General features: G+C 37.2%; 1 protein-coding gene across 1 annotated transcript in view; it reads right to left on the reverse strand.

The window, feature by feature from the left end:
• LOC120623878 (periodic tryptophan protein 2 homolog) overlaps positions 1-24,637 on the reverse strand; it is a 29,066-nt gene that overhangs the window by 652 nt on the left and 3,777 nt on the right. The window contains exons 5-16 of the mRNA XM_039890154.1: positions 23,600-24,033; positions 21,565-21,751; positions 19,746-19,913; positions 17,246-17,498; positions 16,449-16,596; positions 15,464-15,655; positions 14,555-14,700; positions 13,587-13,734; positions 9,057-9,200; positions 8,234-8,343; positions 6,691-6,839; positions 5,828-6,032 (exon numbers count right to left, since the gene is read on the reverse strand). Coding sequence (XP_039746088.1) covers positions 5,828-6,032; positions 6,691-6,839; positions 8,234-8,343; positions 9,057-9,200; positions 13,587-13,734; positions 14,555-14,700; positions 15,464-15,655; positions 16,449-16,596; positions 17,246-17,498; positions 19,746-19,913; positions 21,565-21,751; positions 23,600-24,033 — 2,284 coding nt within the window. The remainder of the gene's footprint in view (positions 1-5,827; positions 6,033-6,690; positions 6,840-8,233; positions 8,344-9,056; positions 9,201-13,586; positions 13,735-14,554; positions 14,701-15,463; positions 15,656-16,448; positions 16,597-17,245; positions 17,499-19,745; positions 19,914-21,564; positions 21,752-23,599; positions 24,034-24,637) is intronic.

Genomic DNA, 24,637 nt, shown 5'->3' on the forward strand with positions numbered 1-24,637 from the left:
ACAGAAAGTAACCTAATAAAGAAAAGTTTTCCGGCCCACTACAGAGCGCAGGTGTCCTCCCACAATGAGTAGTGATTAAGGCCGTAGCCCACCACGCTGGCGCAGTGCGGATTGGTAGACTCCACACACACACACCTTTAAGAATATCAAGTAGAACTCTCAGGCATGCAGGGTTCCTCGTTGAAGCAAGTGATATTTTGATTACTTAAAACGCACATAACTTAGAAAAGTTAGAGGCGCGTGCTGGGATTCGAACTCCGCCCCTCGAATGTGAAGTCGAGCTAATCGACAAGTCGAGAAGTCGAGCCCAATGCGCTATCACCGCTACGAAGAATTACTTGAAATAAACGAATTTTGAATTTAGTTTATAAGCACTATCAACAGTTATTATAGATAGGTATAGATACAGATATACTACGACAAAACACACTTCGCCTTCTAGCCCCAAAGTAAGCGTAGCTTGTGTTATGGGTGCTAAGATAGCTGATGAATATTTTATGAATATTATACACATATAACATATATAGTCACTAAGCGGGCGATGGAGAGAGCTGCGCTCGGAGTATCTCAACGGAATCAAATCAATGTGGAGATTCGTAGAAGAACGGGAGTTACCGACATAGTCGCGAATCTGAAGTGGCAATGGGCCGGGCACATAGGTCAAGGAATGTCAGATCCGAATGATAAGCGCAGCATTGGGCGACCCAAAGTGGACAGGCGACATTAAGCGCGTCGCAGGTAGCCGCTTGCGGCACAGAACAGTGGTATTTGGAACTCCCTACAAAAGACCTATGTCCAGCAGTGGTCTATCGGTTGATATGTTGATACACATAATAAACAGAAAAAACCCATTATAAACTAGGCCTGCTTGAAATAAATAAGTTTTGATTTTTTTTTTGTTGCTAATCGTTAATTACATCGCTCGGCTCTAGTGGAAACCCTAAATCTAATATCCATGAAGGGCGACGATCTATCATTCGAAGTCAGGTGACAAGAAATAGTCGGTCAGGGTCATCTTATTGTAACCAATTCGCTGAGGCACATTCGCGTTAAACATTACTTGTGTGCAGACAATTATCGCCTTTATTTGCGATAACTATGATGGATTGTTATTATGTAATCATTCATGAAATTCAATGAGTGAGTACTTACTTGAATTTACTAACTTGTATCTATAGGCTTACTTCCGTGGCTTAGAGCAGTATTACTTTAATACCAAATTTCATGTTAAACTTTTGACCCCTTTATAACTCAAAATCGAGTTATTTAGTGGGTAAATTGTAGCTGTAAATGGATCACACACGGTTTTTTTTTATTACACTACAAGTTAGGCCTTACTTGCAGTCTTACCTGCTGGTAAGTGAAGATGGTAACGGTCTAACCTGTTATGAGTGCGGTGGATTAAAAAAACAAAAAAATCTTATTTTATTTATTTCAAGTAGGCCTACTTTGCCTACTTGTGGAATAAAAAAAACCGTGTGTGTTCCATTTACAGCTACAATTTACCACTAAATAACTCGATTTTGAGTTATAAAGTGGTCAAACGTTTAACATGAAATTTTGTATAAGCAGTTTTGAAGCGTCAAGTCAGTCTTAACTCTAAGCGAACCTAATCGGTTTCGCGACATAGTACCACTTAGTGGCACGTCTTTGTCGGTAGGGTGGCAACTAGCCACGGCCGAAGCCTCCCACCGGATAGCCCGGTAGCTACGTTGCCAGTTCGTTTCCCTTGAATGTTGAATAAATGCCGCGAAAATACGAATTCCACGTTGAGTACACCTAGTGGAGCAATAAATATGTGCCTGAAGATATTATAATTGAACAATGATCACATATCAGCTGAGGTTGACGAAGAAGTTCTGGTCAAAGTCAAAAATATATTTATTTAAATAGGTCCATAGATAAATATATATTTTTCTCTAATAAAAAAATTAATAAATATACTACGACAATACACACATCGCCATCTAGCCCCATAGATAACATAGATAGCGTTTGATGCGTACATTATTAAGTACATAACATAAAGTGAGATGATGGCGATAATACTATATTCGTAAACTTATACCGTATGCCGCGGTAACCTATTCCACTGTTCACTCACAAATTTTATAGAACCAATCTCGGCCACCACTCCTTAATACCTAGGCTAAGTAGATTGTATAACGAATTTAGTGCTAAAATTGAGTGTATCGATTTGTTAAAAGATACATTAGGAAAATTATAAAAATGTTTGGCACTTCGCTAAAAGGTGACTCGTAATTTGATGATTAGGTACCCAAACTTTGTTCCTTAAATATTAACATTAGTAATGTAAGTTTCTATTACTGTTTAAATTTTATTATATATATATGTATACACATCTTTCATAAATGCTTTTATAAAATTGAGCTATCTCACATACTAACCAGTGCATGCTGTGACTGTATAAGTTAAATTATGTGTCATTAGTAACCTAAGGCTAGCTTTATTCATAACTATAATACATGTAATTTTGTTGGTAGTCCTAATAAAAACAAATAAATATAACTAAGCCTACGAGGGTTCCAAACTCGCCCTTGTCTAAGAAGATACCCACAACAAACAAAGCCGGATGGTTTGATGTCTATACGCTCCCATCAAACTGATCACATGATTTTCTATCATAACATTATCTGATCCTCTAAAGGAAATCCTAGAAGGTCAGAACCAGCGATAATGGTATGAATTCCATTGTGTGTAAATTAACTGAACTCTAGAAAATTCCCACTGTCTTTGCTACATCTATGTATTATACTTCGAAGAAAACAAACCACGGCCTTGTACCGCTTGTTTTTTTTTAGAATTAGCGGACAAGGCAGACGGTAATTCTGAACCCATCGCCTATTAACTGAGCAACACTGCAAGCACTGCTTACCCAAAAATTTATATATAACTCTTGTAGGAGGAGAACTTTTGCCATTTATGCAATTATCCTGCTGTATGCATACCCTGGTAAGAACCCCAGTACACGCCACTGTTTGAAGGATATGCAACAAACACTTACATACCACCCAGTGTCCGTCAACCCGATGCGTGCGTGTCAAGCGTCACGTGCCTATAATTACACGAACAAACACGCCCCTCGGACCGGAACACAGCATTGTAACAATGCTGATTAGTGGCGGAAATAAGCATGGTGGATGTAGTTGACGGCCGAGTGGCGCAGTGGGCAGCGACCCTGCTTTCTGAGTCCAAGGCCGTGGGTTCGATTCCCACAGCTGGAAAATGTTTGTGTGCTGTACATGAATGTTTTTCAGTGTCTGGATGTTTATTTGTATTTTATAAGTATTTATGTGTATTATTAATAATAAGTCTTCGAACAGTGCGTGTTGCCAGTGATGACATGGTCATGAAGTGGGCATACTTGAAATAAATTATCTATCACTTTATTTTTAAAAAAAAAAGGTATTTCCTTTATATTTAGGGTATAAACCCAAAAGCTTTATTAGCTTATTTTTAATTAAATATACATATATATTTATATAAAAAACATTAAAAATGGCATAAAATTTAATATATTAAGTATTGATTTTTTTTTTGAAGCCTAAAGCACCTAAAGTCTAAGCTTTGTTTAAGGTATGAAAGTTGGTTGGACTAGGATGTCGTTTGAATGACAGAGGTACAGGGGTTGTATCTTTGAGCTGTCCATTTCATGGCCCGGATAGCAAAGGTAGAGTTCCGAGCGTCTCCCGAGAGAATCACCGTTGGGATCGGGAATAAAATAAGGAAAGTATAGACTCTATACCAAAAACTAAGTCTTTGGTTGATTGTCTCGCTAATCTTTCGAAAAAGCAGCAAAATATTTTTATTTCTCAATACCCAAAAAAAACCCAAAAACTTTAAAGCTTATTTTGCCATAATTATCTTCGTAAAAGTGCCAATTTTGTCGTGAAAAATGTCCGTCTCATAATATTTGCTGTTAAAAGTATTGCAAAAATAGTTTGGCATTTGTTAGCGCGGGCAGGTGACGCAACGTGATTTATCGGGGTGTGATGTAGAATAGCGGAGGAATAATTTTTTAGGAAAATTATTAGAAATTGCAAGCATAATTAAGTATTTGTTATAAATTACTCTGAATGTTGGTCTAAATAAATAAATTCTAGTTTATTTTAGCTTTAGGTTTATTTTATTGGCTTAATAATGGAAACATGTTTGTATGAACGCTAAATACCTGAGTGCCTGTGCTACATGAAAAAAAAAATTGAATTTGAATTTATATAACGCCTTAATAACTGTCATTTTTTTCGCAGTCTTTTTTTTTAAATGGTACAAAGTGAAAATGATTTATTACTCGGCCACTAAAAATACAATCATTATCTGTGGTATTCTCATATGGAGGTGTTATCAATTTTATCATACACTTGACCTTATCCGAAAACGGTAAGCCGGTATCGCGCGCGTGACGTTGATTACGTAATAGGTATACACAATAATTCATTAAATAAATCAAATTCGTTGGAAATTTATCGGATGGGAAAAATCTCATGAAGACCAAGAACCTAAACGAAGCTCTGAATAAGTTCTAAGTTAATATAAAACGACAGCTTACAGAAAAATCCTATTATAATTTAAAGGATACTTAAACGACAAAACAGCTTGGGTGTGAATTGCTTAATATAAATTTACTGTAAGATGGCGATTACAAAAAAATTACCCGGCTAAGTTTGTTGTAGGCTCTTCTTAGACCAGGGCGCGTTTGGAACCCTCGTAGCTTTAGGTTTAAGTTGGCAAACGAAGTTATCAACATCTCCTTACAATTATGTAAACATATATGTAAGAACGCTTCATAAGTGCCTGTGATAGGCCTACATAAATAAAAAAAATAATTTGAATTTTGAACTATTAATTTTTATTTTCTTAATATTATTTATTGGTACAAAATGATTCACCACCCCTACCCTTCTCGCGGTCGTCGTACGAGACGACACAGAGAATATACCGGAGAACGGGCTACTACCATCTAAATGGTAAAATTATATTTATGACAACCCTATTGATGATAAAAGACCGACACGCTCATAGTACCTACGCTACGCGACGCGTACCGCGACGTAAGTGACGGGAGCCACATGATTTCAATTGTGCATGTGATGTTAGGGCTGTAACACATTTATTTCAGTAAAAACTATGGAAGTGGCATACTTAAAAACTATTAGGTTTTCGGTTTCGCCGACAAGTCTCGGAGACAGTTCATAATGTACGTCTAAAGCATGTAAAGTTATATTTCGGTTTTCATTTACAAGAAGAAGAGAAGTCTTGAAAATTGCACGTATAACATACAGGAAAAGAAACAGTAAGGAGTATACAGTACACAAAGTAGACATGCAAAGACGGCCTTATTGCTGCAAGCAATCTCTTACTGGCAACCTTTGTAGATAGGACTTACAGCAGGGAACGGGATGGTGCCAAGAGTGTTGATAGATATACATAAATACCAAAATGTAAAGATACAAATACATCAATAATTTCGGACAGCCGATTGGTGCAGTTTGCAGCGACCCTGCTTTTTGAGTCCAAGGCCGTGGGTTCGATTCCCACACTGGAAAAATGTTTGTGTGATGAACATGAATGTTTTTCAGTGACCGGGCTTTTTCTGTGTATTATGAGTATTACATTCGAAAAATTATTTATCAGCTATCTTAGCACCCATAACACAAGTTACGCTTACTTTGGGACTAGATGGCGATGTGTGTACTGTCGTAGTATATTTATTTATTTTATTTATTCACACGTCACCTCCAGGCCACCACCTCCATTATACAGCCCCTAGTGGAACAAAAAAAAAAGAAATTGAAAGAGTACTTACATTTTACTCAGCTGCGAGTATTTTACAGTAAGAACCTTCTCCAATGCCAGAAGTACCGTCTGCGGGAACTTCTTCTTTGCTGTCACAATGTTCCTGACCCAGAGCAGAAGATGTTCCAAATGCCTGCTTTCTTCTAGAAGGCGTGCTATTGAGCTCAGAAGGCGGAACGCGTAATCCTCTTCTAGGCTGGCCACTGTTAGTTCAACTGAGAAACAAAATAATTTTTGGATAGAAGCAGGCGTTACTTTGCGGGATATATGATATATTATAAAAATACTCCGCGAAAAGCAGGGGAATCTGTATGGTGTAATTTGTAATTTCTTCAATCCTCATACTCAACACCGAACAGATCTTCGGCAATGTACCCTCTACGCACGTTTCGCTCCGAAACCGGAGCATCCTCAGGATATGTTGACTTTACAATGAATAATTGTTAACAGGAGATGTTTGTTCAACATCTCCTGAGTAATTGTTAAGTTTACTCTAGTATTCTACTTGAGTATTTTTGGCGTATTTAGGCGTCTACAAAAGTATGATACCGAGTTTATAATAATATAATTTTTGAAGTGCCAAAAGTTATATCATAATAACTAAAAATAAAAAATTTAAAACACGCGCGATACAAAAATATAAAAGTATGAAATTCGCGTTTTTGTGGTGGCCGCCATCTTGGATTTCACATTAAATAATAACAATAATACTATCATTTGTCATAGGCACTTTAATTTGAAACCCATCGGTATGTATAAATCGGTAGAATCAGCGTTTCGAACCGGCGGTGTTAGTCACTACAAACAGACACACTTGACGTTACAAAAGTGCTTAAATACCTAATAAATGAATTTTGAATTTAATTAACTCACTGTCTGAAGGCGGGACGGCTTCCACGCACTGTTGTATGACGTCATGTTCGTTCAGTTGCAGTGCGCCTATTAACGCGAGCCCCCATGACTTGTCTTGTAACAGCTGTTTCACTGCTAGCGGCGTTGAGCTGGTTTCTAGCCGGTAAGGCCTATGTAGAAAAAAACATTTCTTTATTGTTAAAGGTTTTTTTTTTATTATTGATTAAAATTAAATTAAATTAAAAAAAAAGGTTTATTAAATAAACACCCCAACGCAAGTACATGAGCCTCGTGAATTCTGTATTAATAACTGTTACACTGCTAGCGGCGTTGAGCTAGAGAGAAAAAAACATTTCTTTATTGTTGCGGGCTATTTTTTTTTTTTAATAATTGTTTAAAAGGTCTGAAGGTTGATTGTTGCCGGTGTGGTTACAGAGCATTTGATGCCTAACACCTTCGTCTCAAATTCATGGACACAGGTTGCCACTGTGAAGTGTTGCTCTGTTTATAGGCGATGATTTCCACTTACCATCAGGTGGGCCATCTGGTTGGTCTGTCAATTACTACTATAAAAATGAAATAAATTTTAAAAGGTGCATTAAATAAACACCCTATGGGGAGTGCAAGAGACGCGGGCCTCAATAAATCACTGCGTTAAGAAACCTTATGACAAGTAACCTAATGAATTCTGTATGTAACTGTTTCACTACTAGCGGCGTTATACTGTTTTCAAGGTCGGTCTGGGAAAAAAGAAAGTATTTTTTTATTGTAATTTTTTCTCTATCTATCTATCTATCTAATTTATCCTTAAAAGGATTTTTGAAAACTCGATTCATTGAGGAGCATGCCGGTTGCCTCACTACACCTTCATACATCTTTGAAGTATGTAACATGGGCAGCAATAATATTTAATGCTTAAAACACAAATAATTTCGAAAAGTTTGAGGTGGCGCGCCAGGAATCCAACTCTGTCCCCGCGATAGTGTAGCCAGAATCCTAAGCCCCAGGCTTTAACCGCTTTTACGAAGTTCAGATTGCTTGAATTCACACACCTATGAAAACGATTAGTAATAAAACTTTTTGTGTCAGAGCTCGTCCAGGGAAGTACCACCATGCTTATTTCTGCCGCTAAGCTGTTCCGCTCTGAAGGGCGTGGTTGCCGGTGTAATAACATGCTCATGAGGCCTAACACCTACGCCTTAGGCTGATGGACACAGGGCAAAACTTTGCAGGATGTGTTCCTTGCATGACCGTAGAAGTGTTGCTCTGTTTATAAGGGATGGGTTTCCACTCACCACCAGGTGAGACATCGTCTTGGGCCGTCAATTATTACTATAAAAAATTATTACTATAAAAAAAAGATTAACTGAGTATCGAAAAACTATTACGTCAAAGTAAAGTAGACCTTATCCTGCTTGTTTCAGAGTCGCTAATCTTACCAAACTAAACTTATGTAACCTAACCTATAGAAAACAAAAAAGGTGCTGACAATAGTTAAGATAGCATTAAACTTCTCTCGTTTTGTCGTAAATCCCCCTTCGGGGCAAACTGCGAACTGAACTACCTGAAAGTTCCATCCACGCCGGCGTTTTGACTGTAGAGAAGCAGACCTTCCGTCGCAGCCACAGCAAAACTTTCGCCCGTCGGCGAAAACCGGATGCAATGCACTCTAACCTGAGAAATCATATCAAGAAAATTATAACAAAGAAAAAACCGACCTACTCGTACCAGTATCATTATCATCATATTACCCGCCCACTACAGGGCACATGTCTCCTCACACAATTAGAAGGGGTTAAGGTCATAGTCCACCACGCTAACCCAGTGCGGATTAGCGTGGTGGACTATGGAGTGCGGATTGGTGATTATATATATATATTTTTATATATATATTTCTTGTGTGCGTGTGTATGTCACTGAACTCCTCCTAAACGGCTGGACCGATTTGAATGATTTTTTTGGTATGCGTTTGGGTGGCACCCTGGATGGTTTAGATTCACAATTCAGCCCGACGTTTAGATTCAGATGGCGCTGGGATCCGCTTGTGTATATATATATATATATATATATATATATATATATATATATCTGGCAGTTGGAATAGAAAAAAAAACGTGTTATTCTTATGTACATGCGTTAGAAGTTATACTTCTTTGGTGTAACAAGATAAAAATCTCGTCAAAACTTTTATCTAACTCCTAATTCTACGTTCATTATCTAGTTATCTCAATATCGGAAGTAGAGACCAATTGGTCTTAACAATTATTATAAAAAATAAATTACTTTGACTTACCTCGGGCTTCAACAAAATTTTATGTACGCATCAAAATAATGGTATTCCATGGGCTTTTCGAATTAAAAAAAAAATTACTTTAACCTTGACTTACCTCTGGCTTAACTCTCCTATCCGCCATATCGCCGGCCTTCACCCCCGGCAGTCTCAAATGGACGTCCCCACCTTCCAACTCATCCCTATTCTCGACAAGGGCCATATTGCCGAACTCTGTTAGGAAGCGACGGTTTACAAAGTCCTGAAAAAAAATGTACATAATTATTTATATATACCGGTTTCCGGGAACTTTTGAATAGGACCTTGTGTCTCGAGTATTATGGATTTCTCACAACCGGTATAGTCTGGTGGGCTTCGGCTGTGGCTAATAACCGCGAAGAAGTGCCGTCAAGCGTTTAAGCGTTTCGTTACGATGCCACGTAGAAACCAATTAGGGGTATGTCATTAATATAACTGCAACCATCTTAGACTGCACCATCAAATACCACCAGCTTAGTGGTTAAATTAAAAAAAAAAGCTTTCTTAGTTAATTTTTTGTTGTCGTTCTTAACGAGAAGGCTGTTCGGAAGCAGGCTTCGCTCTCATCTCTCACAAGATAGAAAATTCTAAACATAGTAAACTGTTAAATCATGTAGAAAAAGATCAATCTGCTGAGTTTCTTGCTAGCTCTTCTCGGAAGGATCTATCAGCCTTCCGAATCAGTGGTAGAGTCACAACAAACTGACAAGACGTTTGAAAAGTGCTTATAAACTAGGCCTACTTAAATAAATGAATTTTGAATTTTTAACTTATAAGGTTTTCAAAGAAGATTATCTCAAAATTTCAAATTATTAATTTAAAAATTCATCCGTTTGGGCCATAGATTGTATGTCTGATTGATTCAGAACAAATACTTTTAAGGCCTTATTAAAAAACATCGCATAACGCTGGAATAGTTACGAAGTTTTTTGTCACACTTCAAATGGCTCCAGCGTAAAAACATCCTGCAGGGCTAGCATGGGCGGGGGACATTTTCTCCACGGGGGAAGGATATAACGTTTATCCCCTCACGCATTTATATCCACCCCCCGAGCATGGGCACACGGGTGGACAATATATCCACGGTGGATATAATAGGGGAAAGACGAACCCCCGGTAAATGTCAAAAATTAATTATTCTAATCTGTGCTCATGGTTTTGACAAATAAATTTTTCGTTTTCTGTTTTGTTTTAGTTGTCTAAGTTTTTTATTGTTTTTTTTATCTATAAATGTTCCTCGTCTGCGGCTGTTTGTTTATATTATTTATTCTGGATTTTTCAAAGTGGTATAAAACCTACCTTTCGAGAAAATAAAATGCGTGCTAAAAAGTAAGTCTTCTATTATAAAATGTTTGAAAAAGTGACTACCTATTGATTTAGAAGCGTACCTAATGAATGAATGTTTTACAGTGAAAGTAAACAGAGACGTTAATCATCAAGATCCAATCCTGTTTACATATCAAATTATTGATCTTGTACTATTTTATTTAAAGTTGTGCTTGCCTTTTTCTATGGCCCATTAGTTGACAAATTTGTGTTTATTCAAATCAAGAAGTAATAATTGCAAATGTTGGTAGATTTCATGCCAACCCACAACCACCTTGCCACTGGGGAATTCACAGGAACTCTTAGGAGCCAAAAGGGCAGACTCCCAGTGGCAAATCTTAGTCATTACTGAAGGAGCATGGGCCAGACGGGACGGTCAATCAGTTGAAACAGTTAAGTCAATTTTGCGGTAAAGTAAGCAAGTGCAAAAAATTTAAATTATTTATTAGTGTTGTTGGTATCAAACAAGTCTTGCATAATTTTTCTTTTATTTGCAGACGTGGCAGGACATTAAAAAGCTGCAACAGCACGGGGACGCAGCACCACAGGCAACATATACATAGTATACATGTTGCTGTAAAGTCAACCAAGTGAAGAATTTATTTATTTTCCAGAGTAGGTATAGATGGAAGAATGCAGGATGCTCATTTATCACACAAAAATAAATTAAAAAGGATGAAAAGGTTAATTTAGAAATTTTATTAATTAAAATATGTATTTATAAATCTTTCTCTTTTTTGTCGAGCAACTGTTAACAATCTTGTTTGATCCATATTTGATGTCTGATGTCGTTCTTCGCTCGTATTTACAAAATTTACTGTCATTTGCTCCATTAGAGTTCTGAAATATACAAATTATATTATGCTCAATACTGTTGACCCAAATTAGTAGGGAAAATTGTATGTGAAAATGCAGGATCAATGATTTATAAGGAACCATTATTATAAGATATAATTTTATAATATTACCAAACATTAATGTGCCCAATAATAATAAGTTATGGGAACTTAAATATTATTTAAAGTATATATTTACAATACACGCCTATAATGATGCATAATATTATAAAGTGTTATGCAGGCATATATAAGTGGAGATGCTTTTTCGGGACTGTAATGAAGCACCCAGTCAATCCCCAAGCTGCGAAATGTGTCTTTGAGGTACCTTTCCACACAGTTTCTTAGTGGCAGTGCCAGTTTGTGTACTTCTCTGCAGAACTATTTGGTGCAGCTTCTAAATCGGGAGTCATCATCCAAGGCTCTAGAGCATAGCCTGAGTCCCCAATAAAATTCTACTTTGTTATTTAAACATGTAAATTAATTCCTACTTGTTTTGCTTTTTCAGATTTTCTCCAAGATTTTAATAAAATGTTGAATAGAAATATATGCACAATCCTACACTGTAATTTGGAAATGATGATTAACTAATTATCAGACATGTTAAATAATTTATCAGACATTTTTTTTGTATTTTCTTATATTTCATTACTAAATACAGTATCTACTGCCAAGTTTTTGTACTAATTCCTCAAATAAACAATTTTATTATAATGAGACATTGTTTTTTGTATATTCATATAAATAATTTACCAGACTAGTTGTATACAACATATGCAGCAGAATCCTAGGCATGTAATTTCTAGGTAATTATGAGGAGTATAATATAATGATATAGGTAGGTGTGTAACTTTTTTTGATTTGCATTGTTTCCCTTTTATACTAGTAAATGGCAACAATAAGTAAAGTTTTCAAAGTTTGCACATTTTATTTAAAACATACATAAGATGTAGTACTGTCTGATTCTACTTTCATACAGCTGTATCTTTCATATTTTACTTTAGAGTTAATAAATATGAATTGGTCATGGACACACACCACAATCTGTAAAACATATTTTAAAATTATTAACTTACTTGATTGTTTAAGTTTTTGATAAACTCTAGATCTAAATAATTTGTCTTTACCAGTTGAACATCTATCGTGGATCTCCAGAGTCTGTTCCCGGGAATAATATCTACTTTGGCATTAGTCTAAAATGAAATGAAAAATAATTAAAGTACCTAGCATTGAATATCTTTGCTATGTACTTATACTGAAGTACTAAGTACTGACTAATAACTTTATTATTAAAGTAAGTATATCTATATTTGATGAGGGGATGTCTGCCATTGCCAGACGGGTGATCAGTCCTATGTAAGGACCATTCCACCCTATTCCCCATGTTTGAGACACAGGTTTTACTGGTGTCCCGGCAGGGTCCTGAAACCTACCAGTCTCTTTGGTGAACCTAACAATATCCCCTAAGTTGAGGTTTGCTAGGTCTTCTTCACTTATTCTATCCTTACCTTGTAGTTCCCATCTTACCAACACGTACAAGGGGCACTCAGCTATAAAGTGAAAACTAGTTAACACATCACTGCACTCTGAACAGGATGGGATTTACTAATGAGAATTATTAGGAAGTAAGTACCTATATATACTCACATACTGACAATAGCTCCAGTAATTTGGGTCAGTTATTTGCTGACTGTTGTTTGAGCAACAGCCATGGTCTTGACCTGTCCCCGCTGATAACTACCGTCCGCTAATAGCCTTAAAGATGTGAGAACCTAGACAAAAAGTGATTAGCCATGTTTTTTTTTAAACCTACGTTCATATATAGATGATGTCTTTGCACAAGGTGATTTTAGGTACTTAATAACAACTTACTTTTATGTGCACTGGTAGTCCATCGACAGCATTTAGTGGTTAGTGCCTCTTTAAGGTCCTCGCACGAGTACAGCACACAATTTTTACCCATCCGAAACAAGTGTTGGAACTCTGCATCGGGAAATTCGAACGGATTACTGGCGTCACGTAGGTATAGATCGCCGGTGTAATTTTCGTTCAGATTTCTCCATTTCACTTGAATAATAAGAGCCCCAGAAAGCACGAGACATGTTTTTTTCGACTTTAATTCGTTAACAGAATTTTAAACCCACGTCTAAGGACGGGGATAAAATTGTCTCTTTCAAATGTCAAAAAAGGATAGTCTTTCCCCTTTCATTTCTTCCCATGCTATGGGCGGGGGATATATATCCACGAGAAATGTCAAACGGGGATAAATTTATCCTCTCCCCTGTTGCCGTGCTCTGGCAAGGGGAAAAGATAATTATATCCCTTGATAGAGGATATAATCGGGGGATATCATTTATATCTCCTGCCCGTGCTAGCCCTGCTGCTTAAATATTCCGCGTTTGCCATCATTATTTATAAGATCAGTAAAGTTATTGATAAGAACTTACGTTAACAGCATCCAAAGAGCGATTTTGCGTGATAACAAACTTTTTGATCAGCACAGACTCTTTAATGCTGTACAAACACACGTGCTTGGAGTTTCCCGCACCGAGTAACGAAGTCCCGTCAGCTGAATAGCATATAGTTGTAAACGCCCTGAAACATTAAATTAAGATGCCCTGTAATATTTTTGAAGTTATACTTCTTTTGGCGCGTTAGGGAAAAATGGTTAGAGTAAATTTTTACGATGCGCGCGCACACCGTCACAAAAAAACGACACCATGAAGTAAGCTATAATCAGCATTTTAGTCTAAAAAGGTTTGACAGTTGACGTTTTTTTCTACAAACGTAGAATAAGGCGCAAGATACCATTTTTGAAAATATTTTCATCTTGTTACGCCAAAGAAGTATAACTTCTTACGTACGTGTACATAAGTACACATACGTTTTTATTATTTTTATTACTATCTAATTTTTATGTTATCTTAGTGGTTCCGACTTTGGAGGCTTCCCTTTCGAGAGAATTAACTTCTATCCCCGGCACGCACCTCTTACTTTCGGAGGGAAACCTGTGTACCTGAGAGTTCTCCATAATGTTCTAAAGTCTACCATTTTGTACTTGGCCAGCGTGGAGGACTACGGCTAATACCCACTCATTTTGATAGGAGACCTTTGGCACAATTTAAAAAACGGTAATTCGTCTTTTTATGGTGCTATCTTCGTCTTGCAATTTATCATATTATATAGTATTCTACTCGAGAACCTTCATTTGATACCCATATTCTGTGAGTTGTAAAAATATATGGCGACCGCCATCATTTTGATTTTCCTCAAACATAGCTAAGAACTCTTCCGATTAATTCACATTTCAAACAAAAAAAAAATTAAAATCGGTTCATCCGTTCGGTAAATACTATGCACGCACACACACACACGTCAAAAATAGCACATTAAATTGTCGCCGTTGTTAACTCACTTTGTTTTGAGCATTTTTTCAGGCGTCACCAAGTCGGTATCAGCTCTGCCGGATCCCAAATCGTTTCTACCTTCGATGCTTCCCGTTTGGTCTGACGTCGTTACGTTGAAGAACGATATATTTCCGTCTAGTGTTGATACGGCAATCTGCAAAATGAAACATTTGGTTGGATCACTAAACTCAAATGACACTTTATAGAGGAAATAAGTTAATGGGGGCTAACTACCATCCAATGAAACCGTAATGTTTCATAACTACGTTAAGAAGAGAATCATAATTCTGAAACAAGAGTGTCAATAATATTAAAATAATACTGGCTTAAGCGATGCCATTTCTGTTGGATTCAATCTCTGTATCGGCGAAGTCGGTAAGTAGACGATATTGAAAATTTTATTAAAACCTGGTAACTCTGTCCACATAAAAATCGACTCTCATAATAAATAAATGGACATTATTTATCATAAGAGTCGATTTGTCCATTTGTTATAGCTCCCGACTGGAACACTGTCCTTAGCACGATATTATCACGCTTGCAAATGAAGAATAATTTTTGTAAAAATAAAAATGCTGTAGTACAGTATTTGCGACGCTAGACGAATGGCATAAGGTCAATTTCGCTTTGACGGTATAATGTTTCGATGTGTGAAGTCTTATACTAAAGGTACCGGACTGATACTTTTTTTTAAAAGTAATAATTGATGGACAGATTCGCAACCTGATGGTAAGTGGATGTTGACATTTCTCCAAAATGTTCTCAAAGGCGTGTGAAGTCCGCCAATCCGCAGTGGGCCAGCGTGGTGGACTACGGCCTAAACCCGTACCCGTAACCCTTGTGGAAGGAGACCCGTGCCCTGTAGTTGGCCGGCAATGGGTTGATATGATGATGCTGATTAATACAACTGTACCTACCTCTTCACCGTCAGGTCTGAAGGCGACTTGTAAAGCGTCTGATGTCAACTGTATAGTTTCACTCTCGGAACTGGTCTCGATGCAGTTCCACAGTTTGACGGTCTTGTCCCACGATGCAGAGGCGAGGCGGGAACTAGACAGGTTCGGACTGAAGGCCAAACAAGCTACTGGAGCTTCATGGCCTCCTAGTACCTGCGAAGATAATTATTATTGTTATTACTTATCTATCATTTATTTATATACTTTGTTTTTATTAATTTTCCACAGTGTAATATTTCAACAACAAAATTTAAGAAAAAAAACTAGCCAAGACGTGAATAAAAAAATATATATATATTCATCAGCTATCTTAGCACCCATAACACAAGTTACGCTAACTTTGGTGCTAGATGGCGGTGTGTGTATTGTCGTAGTATATTTATTTATTTATTTTAGCGGTAACAATTGGTGGACCAAGCAAACCTGATGGTATGTGGAAAACCATCGTCTTTGAACATAGGAACACTTGTGTTTGTCAACCTGAGGCGTAGCTTTTAAGCCTCACATGCATGTAATTGCCGGCCGAGTGGCGCAGTGGGCAGCGACCCTGCTTTCTGAGTCCAAGGCCGTTGGTTCGATTCCCACAACTGGAGAGTGTATGTGTGATGAACATGAATGTTTTTCAGTGTCTGGGTGTTTATCTGTATATTATAAGTATTTATGTGTATTATATTCATAAAAAAATTTTCATCAGCTATCTCAGTACCCATAACACAAGCTACGCTTACTTTGGGGCTAGATGGCGATGTGTGTATTGTCGCAGTATATTTATTTATTTATTAAATTGCACCGGCAACCATACCCTTCTTACCAGAACACAGCATCGCAACAATGCTGCTTAGCGGCAGAAATAAGTATGACGATAATACTTCCCCGGACGAGCTCCTAAAAATTTTTTTATTCCGTCTGTGTATCGTCTCTGTCGAGGGTAAAAATTAATTCTCACCTCGAGGAGCTTGCCAAATTTGATGGACCAAACGAATATTTCGAAGACATCCTGCCCCCCAGCGGCACACAGCTCGCTGCTTGAATCCACAGCAACGCATCCAAATTGTACCAGGCTTGGAGATGTAAGGGTTCTGAAGTTGCGGTATCTAAAACATACAGATGACATTGGTCAAGTCCACACCCGTTTTTCTCGCGCGTTCAAAGGGTAACTGGCATTAAACCCACGGCGGGTTTAACGCCAGTATGAATAGTTGTGGAATAAATACTTCTGCTCGTTGAAGTTGAAGGTCAAGCCAACCCAGAGGTGGTGTTCTAGACTTTGAACTTTCCGTCTTAACACCCAGTCTTTATGTACACTGTACACTGACTTTTAAATAAAAAAGGGTTTTTTCAGATTTTTCTTTAAAGTTATTGTGATCTCGTTTTGGGGAGGATCGCTGTTGTTTGTATTGTGCAAGTTGGCTGTTTGTATGGGTGAGTTCTTTTAAAATATTATAAAAGTTTAAAATTTACAGTATAATATTTTAAAGTGGCATATATAGGCGGCTAGCTGCTGTTGGAGTGGCGGTAAATTGGGGGGGCCGCTTCCGCAATATGCGATGTTTCCCCCCCTTTTCGTCAGTAAATTTCTCCTGATATTTTATATTTAAAGCTTCCCTAACTTTTAATATACAATATATATAAACCTGACATTGGCTAATCTGTGTAAAGCAAGAAAAAAAAACTGCACACGCCGTAGGGTGAGTACGCAAGGCCGGTAACGACGAGAACGTGACCTCAAATGAAAATACTAACCTTGTAAGATCGTAGCATCTCACAGTCCCGTCGAGCGATGAAGACACAAAGAACTTCTTGTTCGCGCTGAACACTATACTGGTGACCGTTGACTTGTGCTCGTTGAAGGTCACGAAGCAGAACCCAGAGGTCGTGTTCCAGACCTTGACCTTTCCGTCGTAACCCCCCGTCACTATATACAGGCCGTCGGGTGAGTACGCGAGGCAGGTCATGTCGAGAGAGTGACCTTGTTGCTTCATCACGTACTGTTCACCTAAGCGACAAGAATAAGGTCAATGTAATAAAATTTAAAATTTATTCTTGTTACTATCAAACGACTTCACAAAAAGGGGAAGGTTTTCAATTCGTTATTATTGTTTGCTTATGTTTTAAATAAATATACTACGACAATACACTAATCGCCATCTAGCCCCAAAGTAAGCTTAGCTTGTGTTATGAGTACTAAGATGACTGATGAATATTTTTATGAATAATATACATATAACTGAATAATATATATATAACCAGTCCCGCGCCGGTACACCAGAAGTTGCAAATCCACAAATTTTTTTCATATACCATTTACTAAATCCCATCTCGGAAAACAAGCGCCTATTATACGTATTTGTGCGAAATACAACGATTTATCTAAAAAGATACCTAGCATCGATATCTTCCTTGACTCACCAACAGCTTTTAGAAAAATACTCACCGAACATTTATCGGTGAGTTAAATTTTGTGTTAATTTTTTTTTTTTTTGCAAATTAAGTTTATATGACGCTTTGTCAATGCTATGTGCACTTGTCATTGACGTGCATATCAGTTCGTGTGTGTGCTATGTTTAAAAAACGTGTAATATGCATGTTGTTAGTGCTCTTAAATAAATAAATAAATAAACACTCGAAAACTGAAAAACATTTATGTTCGTCACACAAACATTTTCCAGTCGTAGGAATCAAACCACGGCCTTGGAATCAGAAAGCAGGGTTGCCCACTGCGCCAATAAGCCGTCTTTTTATCTTAAGAAACTGCACGGAAATATTGAGTGGAAAAATTCTTTGAGTGTGTTCCATCCAGTTCACTTAATCCAAGACCAGAAAGCTAACAATGGTAATCGGTTTTAAGTATAGAAATGCTGCATAAGAAAAATGGAACTAATTAACATTGCAATAAAGCTCAAATTTGTGTATATTTATTCTGCTACTTCATAATTGTATTCATGACTTACGGATCAGAGACATGGTCGCTAACTATGGGCCTCATAAGAAGGCTCAGAGTCACTCAGCGGGCGATGGAGAGAGCTATGTTAGGAGTATCTCTGCGTGATCAAATCACAAATGAGGAGATCCGTAGAAGAACTAGAGCAGCGAGTCGGAAAGCTGAAGTGGCAATGGGCGGGGCACATAGCTCGGAGGACCGATGGACGTTGGGGTCTTAAGGTGCTGGAATGGCGTCCCCGCACCGGTAAACGCAGCGTAGGTCGGCCCCCAACGAGGTGGACCGATGACATCAGGCGAGTCGCTGGGAGCCGCTAGAGGCAAGCTGCCTGGGACTGTGTATTGTGGACCTCCCTACAAAAGAGCCATGACCAGCAGTGGACGTCGATTGGTTGAGATGATGATGATGACGATTATTGTATTCATTAAACAATTTCTAAATCAAGATAATATAATATTTTTTATTTTTTTAATATTAATAGACGAGCGCTTGACTGCAATCACACCTGATGGTAAGCGATGATGCAGCCTAAGGTGGAGCGCGCTTGCCTAGAAGATGCCTATTCACTCTTGATTTGAAGGTACTCAGGTTGTAAGAACTGGGGAAAATGGAAGCAGGAAGAGCATTCCAGATCCTAGCGGTGCGGATCAGAAACGAAGATGCGAAGCGCTTCGTACGCGTCCGCGGTATATCGACCACGTAGGGATGCAGATCCTTACGGTGCCTCGCGGTTCGATGGTAAAAAGGCGAGGGGGGAACTAGATCAAATAGTTCTTGAGCACACTCTCCGAAATTATTATTAAGTAAAGTCAAACCTGGATAAGCGAGAGTTCAAGGGAGCACAATCTCATTCTCGCTTATAGAGGTTTCTCACTAACCCGAGTTTCTCGCTAATGCAGGTACATGGGTAACGTTTCTCTCTTATAGAGGTACGCAGCAATAACAAGACATATATTCATGCACTATGTAATTTTATATTATTTAGAACTTATTTACATTTTAAAAAATCCGTGAATTTCGTTTGGGTTTCTGTTTTTGTATTGTGAATGTTTTTCTCTAACTCATAAATTTTGTCGAATATTGCTTGCTCGACTGTCGCTTATAGAGGTATAGATAAGTAGCAGTGTCACTTACGGAGGTCCGTGAGGGAAAAACGACTCTCTCTTACAAAGATTTCTGTTTCTCGCTAATAGAGGTTTTGGGAGCTCAAAATGACGGGTCCTGGCTATTACTCTCACTTATAGAGTTTTCTCACTTATGCACTTCTCACTTACCCAGGTTTGACTGTATTAATATACTTACTCTGCCATTCCCAAACAAGCAGCTGCCCTATATTGGGACAGCCGAACGCTATCCAGTCGCCTTGAGCTGACATCGCGATACTGCTGATCCTGTGCTCCGATATACTGAGGGTGTGGATCAGATTCACGTCGGGCATCTCGTGCAGGAAGAATATGCCGGTCGAGAAACCTGCGGAGTGTCACAGGTTTTACACAGGTCTACACCCATAGTTATATATGAGACTTTTAGTGTTTCCCACAAACATTTTTTTAACTTACGTATTTTTTTTTTCAATGAAAAGTATACTATATTATTTCTGATACCTCCAAGAATATTTATAAAAAGTTTCATGAAGGTCGGTTCAGTAGTTTTCGCGTGAAAGCGTAACAAACAAACTTACATTCACATTTATAATATTAGTAAGTACTAGTATAGTAAGTAAGTATAAGTATATATATGAAACTAGCGGACCCCAGCGCCATCTGTCGGGCTTATTTGTGAATCTAAACCATCCAGGGTGCCACCCAAACGTATACCAAAAAATTCATTCAAATCGGTCCAGCCGTCTAGGAGGAGTTCAGTGACATACACACGCACACAAGAAATATATATATAAAGATAAGAACTCCGATTTTGAAACTTTCTTCTTTGGTGCTATGCTCCTATTCGTCTTAGCGAAATGATACAGCCTTCCTCGAAAAATGGACTATCCAACAATGAAATAATTTTTCAAATCGGATATGTAGTTCCTGAGATCGTCGCGTTCAGGCACACAAACAAACCTCTAACTTTTCTAAGTTATGTTCGTTTAAAGTTCAACGTTGATCCAAAAAGTACTTAAATATTAAAAACATAAAGCGTAAACTGAAAATTCCTTCAGTTTACGCTTTACTTTTTAGCGAAGTTAGTTGGCTGACTCTTTTGTATCTCGTATAGTTTACATTCATTTATTTTGGTACTTACTACGATTAAAGATTAAAATTTACACGCTTACTTAGTTCCTATCGTTCTACAATGTAGCAGTAAGTTTTTTCCACAGCTGGTTTTTTATTCTTCTAATTAACACCTAACACCTCTGTGTTTTTTTCGGTGCTTTCATTCTAACCATTTTAATGTGATTGTTTTATTTGATAAATCAAAAAAATCAAAAAAAGTTGGTGCATATAAATAAACACATATTTGCATATATACATAAATCTATTCATATAAAAGAAAGTTGTGTTAGTTACACCATTAATAACTCAGGAACGGCTGGACCATTTTTTATGTTATTTGATTTTTATGGTATGTTCCGTATAGGCTCCGAAACGGCTGGACCGATTTCAATGAAACTTTCAGGGAATCTCCAGATCGACCTGGCGAGTAATCCTGTAAAGTTTGGTGACGATCGGAGCACTCCTATTTTTGAACTGACAAACTGTCAAAAACAGCTTTTATTTACTATGATGATATTGTAATGTTGGGTGTACATGGGTGTAGATAATCTTCACCCGCTCGAGAAGAGAACAGAAGAGAATGAATACGGAGTGAAATAAATGATTTAATATATTATGAGACTTAAATTAAAAATGTAATAGTGTAAGTTTATTGTTTAAATAAAATAAAGCAAAGTCGTGCCCGGCGAAGCGGGCTGGGTACGCTCCTAGTATTATATATAAAGATGATTATTATTCATATTATATGGTTAATGTGATGATGACCAGTGGCGTGCACTTCATACATGCACAAAAGCACTGCATACCCTAAACTTTTTGTATAACTCATAAAGGGGAAGGATTTTTCAATCCAATGCCATCTTCCTTCTTTATGCATACCCTGAGCAAAAACCCTGTGCACTGACCTGTGACCAGTATCTTAGTGTTCTTGTGATAGGCCGCAGCAGACACTCTGCATTTGTGATTAGCGTTTCTTATCGCGTCGCCAATGTAGTGCCGGCCTAATTTCTTATACCGCAATTTCTTATCGTCTTCCAATTTATGATCCGCCTTCTCAATGTCAGCCTCCATGTTCGCGTCTTGATCGCTTTCCTACGGTGAGAAAATGATTTATTTATTTCATTAGATATACCAACGATACAATGTATTATCATTAATCATTTTAGATTATAGTTTATTGTCCGAGTACAGTTAACACTTACCGGTATACACAACATTTAAGTAAGTCCGGTTAAAACAATCAAAGAAAGTTAAAAGAAAAAATAGTAAGAATAGAAGAATTAATATTAAACAAATGTAAATAATGATAAAAATTAAAAAAAAAAAAAATATTTAAAAAATACTACTCTAAGTTTAATTCCGCCTTAAAGCTTAATAAAATGACAATGTGTGGGTTTTTTAAGTTGTTAAAAGTCATTTCGGTTAATAGGTGAGAATTGTCCTAGGTATTGGAAGATTCAGGAGCGAAGGTTTTTAACTCTGGGTATCTCGGAATACGTAGGGCAACATTGATACTTATCTGATAAAGCAGAAGAAGAAGAAGGAGAAGAAATACTTAATTGCACACAAACATCGAAATATACATAAAATATAGAATAAGCAACAGAACAAAAATTGTGGGCCTGTAAAGGCGGCCTTATTGCTGCAAGCAATCTCTTACAGGCAACCTCTGGCAGAAGGAAAAGCTGCAAGAGAGCGGGATAGTGCATTTATATATACATAAATAAATATATATAAATATATATATATATAAATAAATATAATATAAATACATATATAATTAAATATTGAAAAAAGAAAAATACAAATAATACACATTAATTACGATATTTGTTCAAATTACTTCACTCAAAGACAGATCACTCAAAGATAGTCTTTAAGACAACATTTAAATATGGGAAGGGATTGACTTTTACGGCTGTCAGCAGGCAAATTATTCCAAAGCAGAACAATGTTATGGGTCATTTTTGTCGCCCTCTCTAGCGCAACAGGTGGCGCTGTGAATTTCTGAATATTCTCCGGTCTGGTCTGGTGGGAGGCTTTGGCTGTACCTAGTAACCACCCTACCGACAAAGATTTGCCGCTAAGCGATTCCATACACTTATTACATACCCAACAATATAAGATGTGAAGTACACATTTGGTTGTATATAAAAGTATACATCAATAGTTATATTTACTTTACTTTATATAAAAAGAAATTATTTTAGAAATTAAAGATAACTAACTGTAAATTAGTATAAGTTCAGTTTAAGTTAAAGTTAAATTTTAAATATAAATAAAACAATTTATTGCACATAAAAAAGAAACCACACTAATGAAAGAAAAAAAGGATTGAAGGAACCTCCATTTAATATAGGTTGATTGAAGAATACTAATTAAACAAAATACAGCGATAATTTATTTTTTTATCTAAAATTCCAATAAAACAAAGTACATTTAATATTAAACAAACAACCCACACTAATATTATAAATGCGAAAGTGTGTCTGTTTGTTTATTTGTTGCCTCGTTCAGGTCAACTGAACTTCATAAAATTTGGCACATAGCTTGCATCCACGAATTTTTTATAGGTTACCGGGAAAACCACTGGGATAAAATTTCTGGCAGTTATAATATACAGCTTTTGCTTATGTATGACTTCACAACTACCAACAATTTGTCGAAATTTTCCACAAAGATTACTAAAATAAAAGATTTTCCATACTAAAATATGTTAGCTATTTCAAATATGATTAGTGTGTGTCAATATACCTGATGAAATAATAAGTGTAACGTAATAAGTGTATTATTCAGAGCTTTCATATGTTCTCTTAGCCAGTTTATATTACTCCCTGTTCAATCCACTACATTTTTGAGAAAATTCCATCGTGTTCGGTACAGCCGTTCAAAAGCCTTTTAAACAATGTCTAGATGCAGCGCAAAAATCAATTTACTCACATATTCTTTATCCTTCTCAATAACATTCTCCTCGTCCACTTCATCATCTTCTAACTCTGCCTCCTTCTGTAGTTTCCTTCTCTTCTTATGCGATATTTGAACCGCCGACGTCACCAAATCATCCGAATCAATACTGGCTTCCCACAAGCAAACTTGACCGTTCCGACTCACGGTAATAAGGTCCAAACTCTTCCGTTCGAAGAAAACACCAACGACTTTATCCGTATGCCCGCTTAGCGAGTACATATTTAAGTTGTCTATGTACTCTGACGTGTATATTTTCGTGGTGGTGTCCTTCGAGCCGGCGGCGAGTAACTTGCCACAACTCGACCAGTCGAGGCAAGTGACTTCGTCGTGTGCCTTCTTGAACACTCGCTTCATAATGAACGAACGGAATTCTCCCGTGAAAGTACTGGGTGCTGACATAATGAAAACTGAAAAAAATGCCTTGATCAGTCAGAATCGCTAATAATAATAATAATTTCTTATTCGGACGTATGTCCATATGGTGTTAGTATTAAAAATAAGTTAAACTATATCAGTACTTAGAAACTAAAAACAATAACTTATTCCCCGGGCGTCTAACAAAGCCAACAAGAGGGAAATGCCGTGGTGGTTTTTAGTTTGGATACACCCCTTTAGAGGGGGAAGTTCCACATTACCTCCTTCCTGCCCAAGGGTCGGAGGTAGCAAAAAACTTTTCCACCACGCAAAAAAAAAAAGGTAAGCTTGGGTAGCTTATCCGACGCGAAGTATTGAGATTTAACCGTCATTCGTTCTTTCTGTCCATCCGTCTATAATCACTTATATGTATACTAAAGAAAGTACAGCTCTTGACAATATAAATAAATAAACAAATATACTACGACAAACGCCATATAGTCCCAAAGTCTGCGTAGCGTGTGTTAAGGGTACTAATATGACTGATGAATATTTTAATAAATAATATACATAAATACTTATAATATACATATAAACACCCAGACTCTGAAAAACAGCCATGTTCATCACACAGTTGTGGGATTCGAACCCACGGCG

This window comes from Pararge aegeria, chromosome 5 (assembly GCF_905163445.1).
Source record: "Pararge aegeria chromosome 5, ilParAegt1.1, whole genome shotgun sequence".
Taxonomy (NCBI): Eukaryota; Metazoa; Arthropoda; class Insecta; order Lepidoptera; family Nymphalidae; genus Pararge; species Pararge aegeria.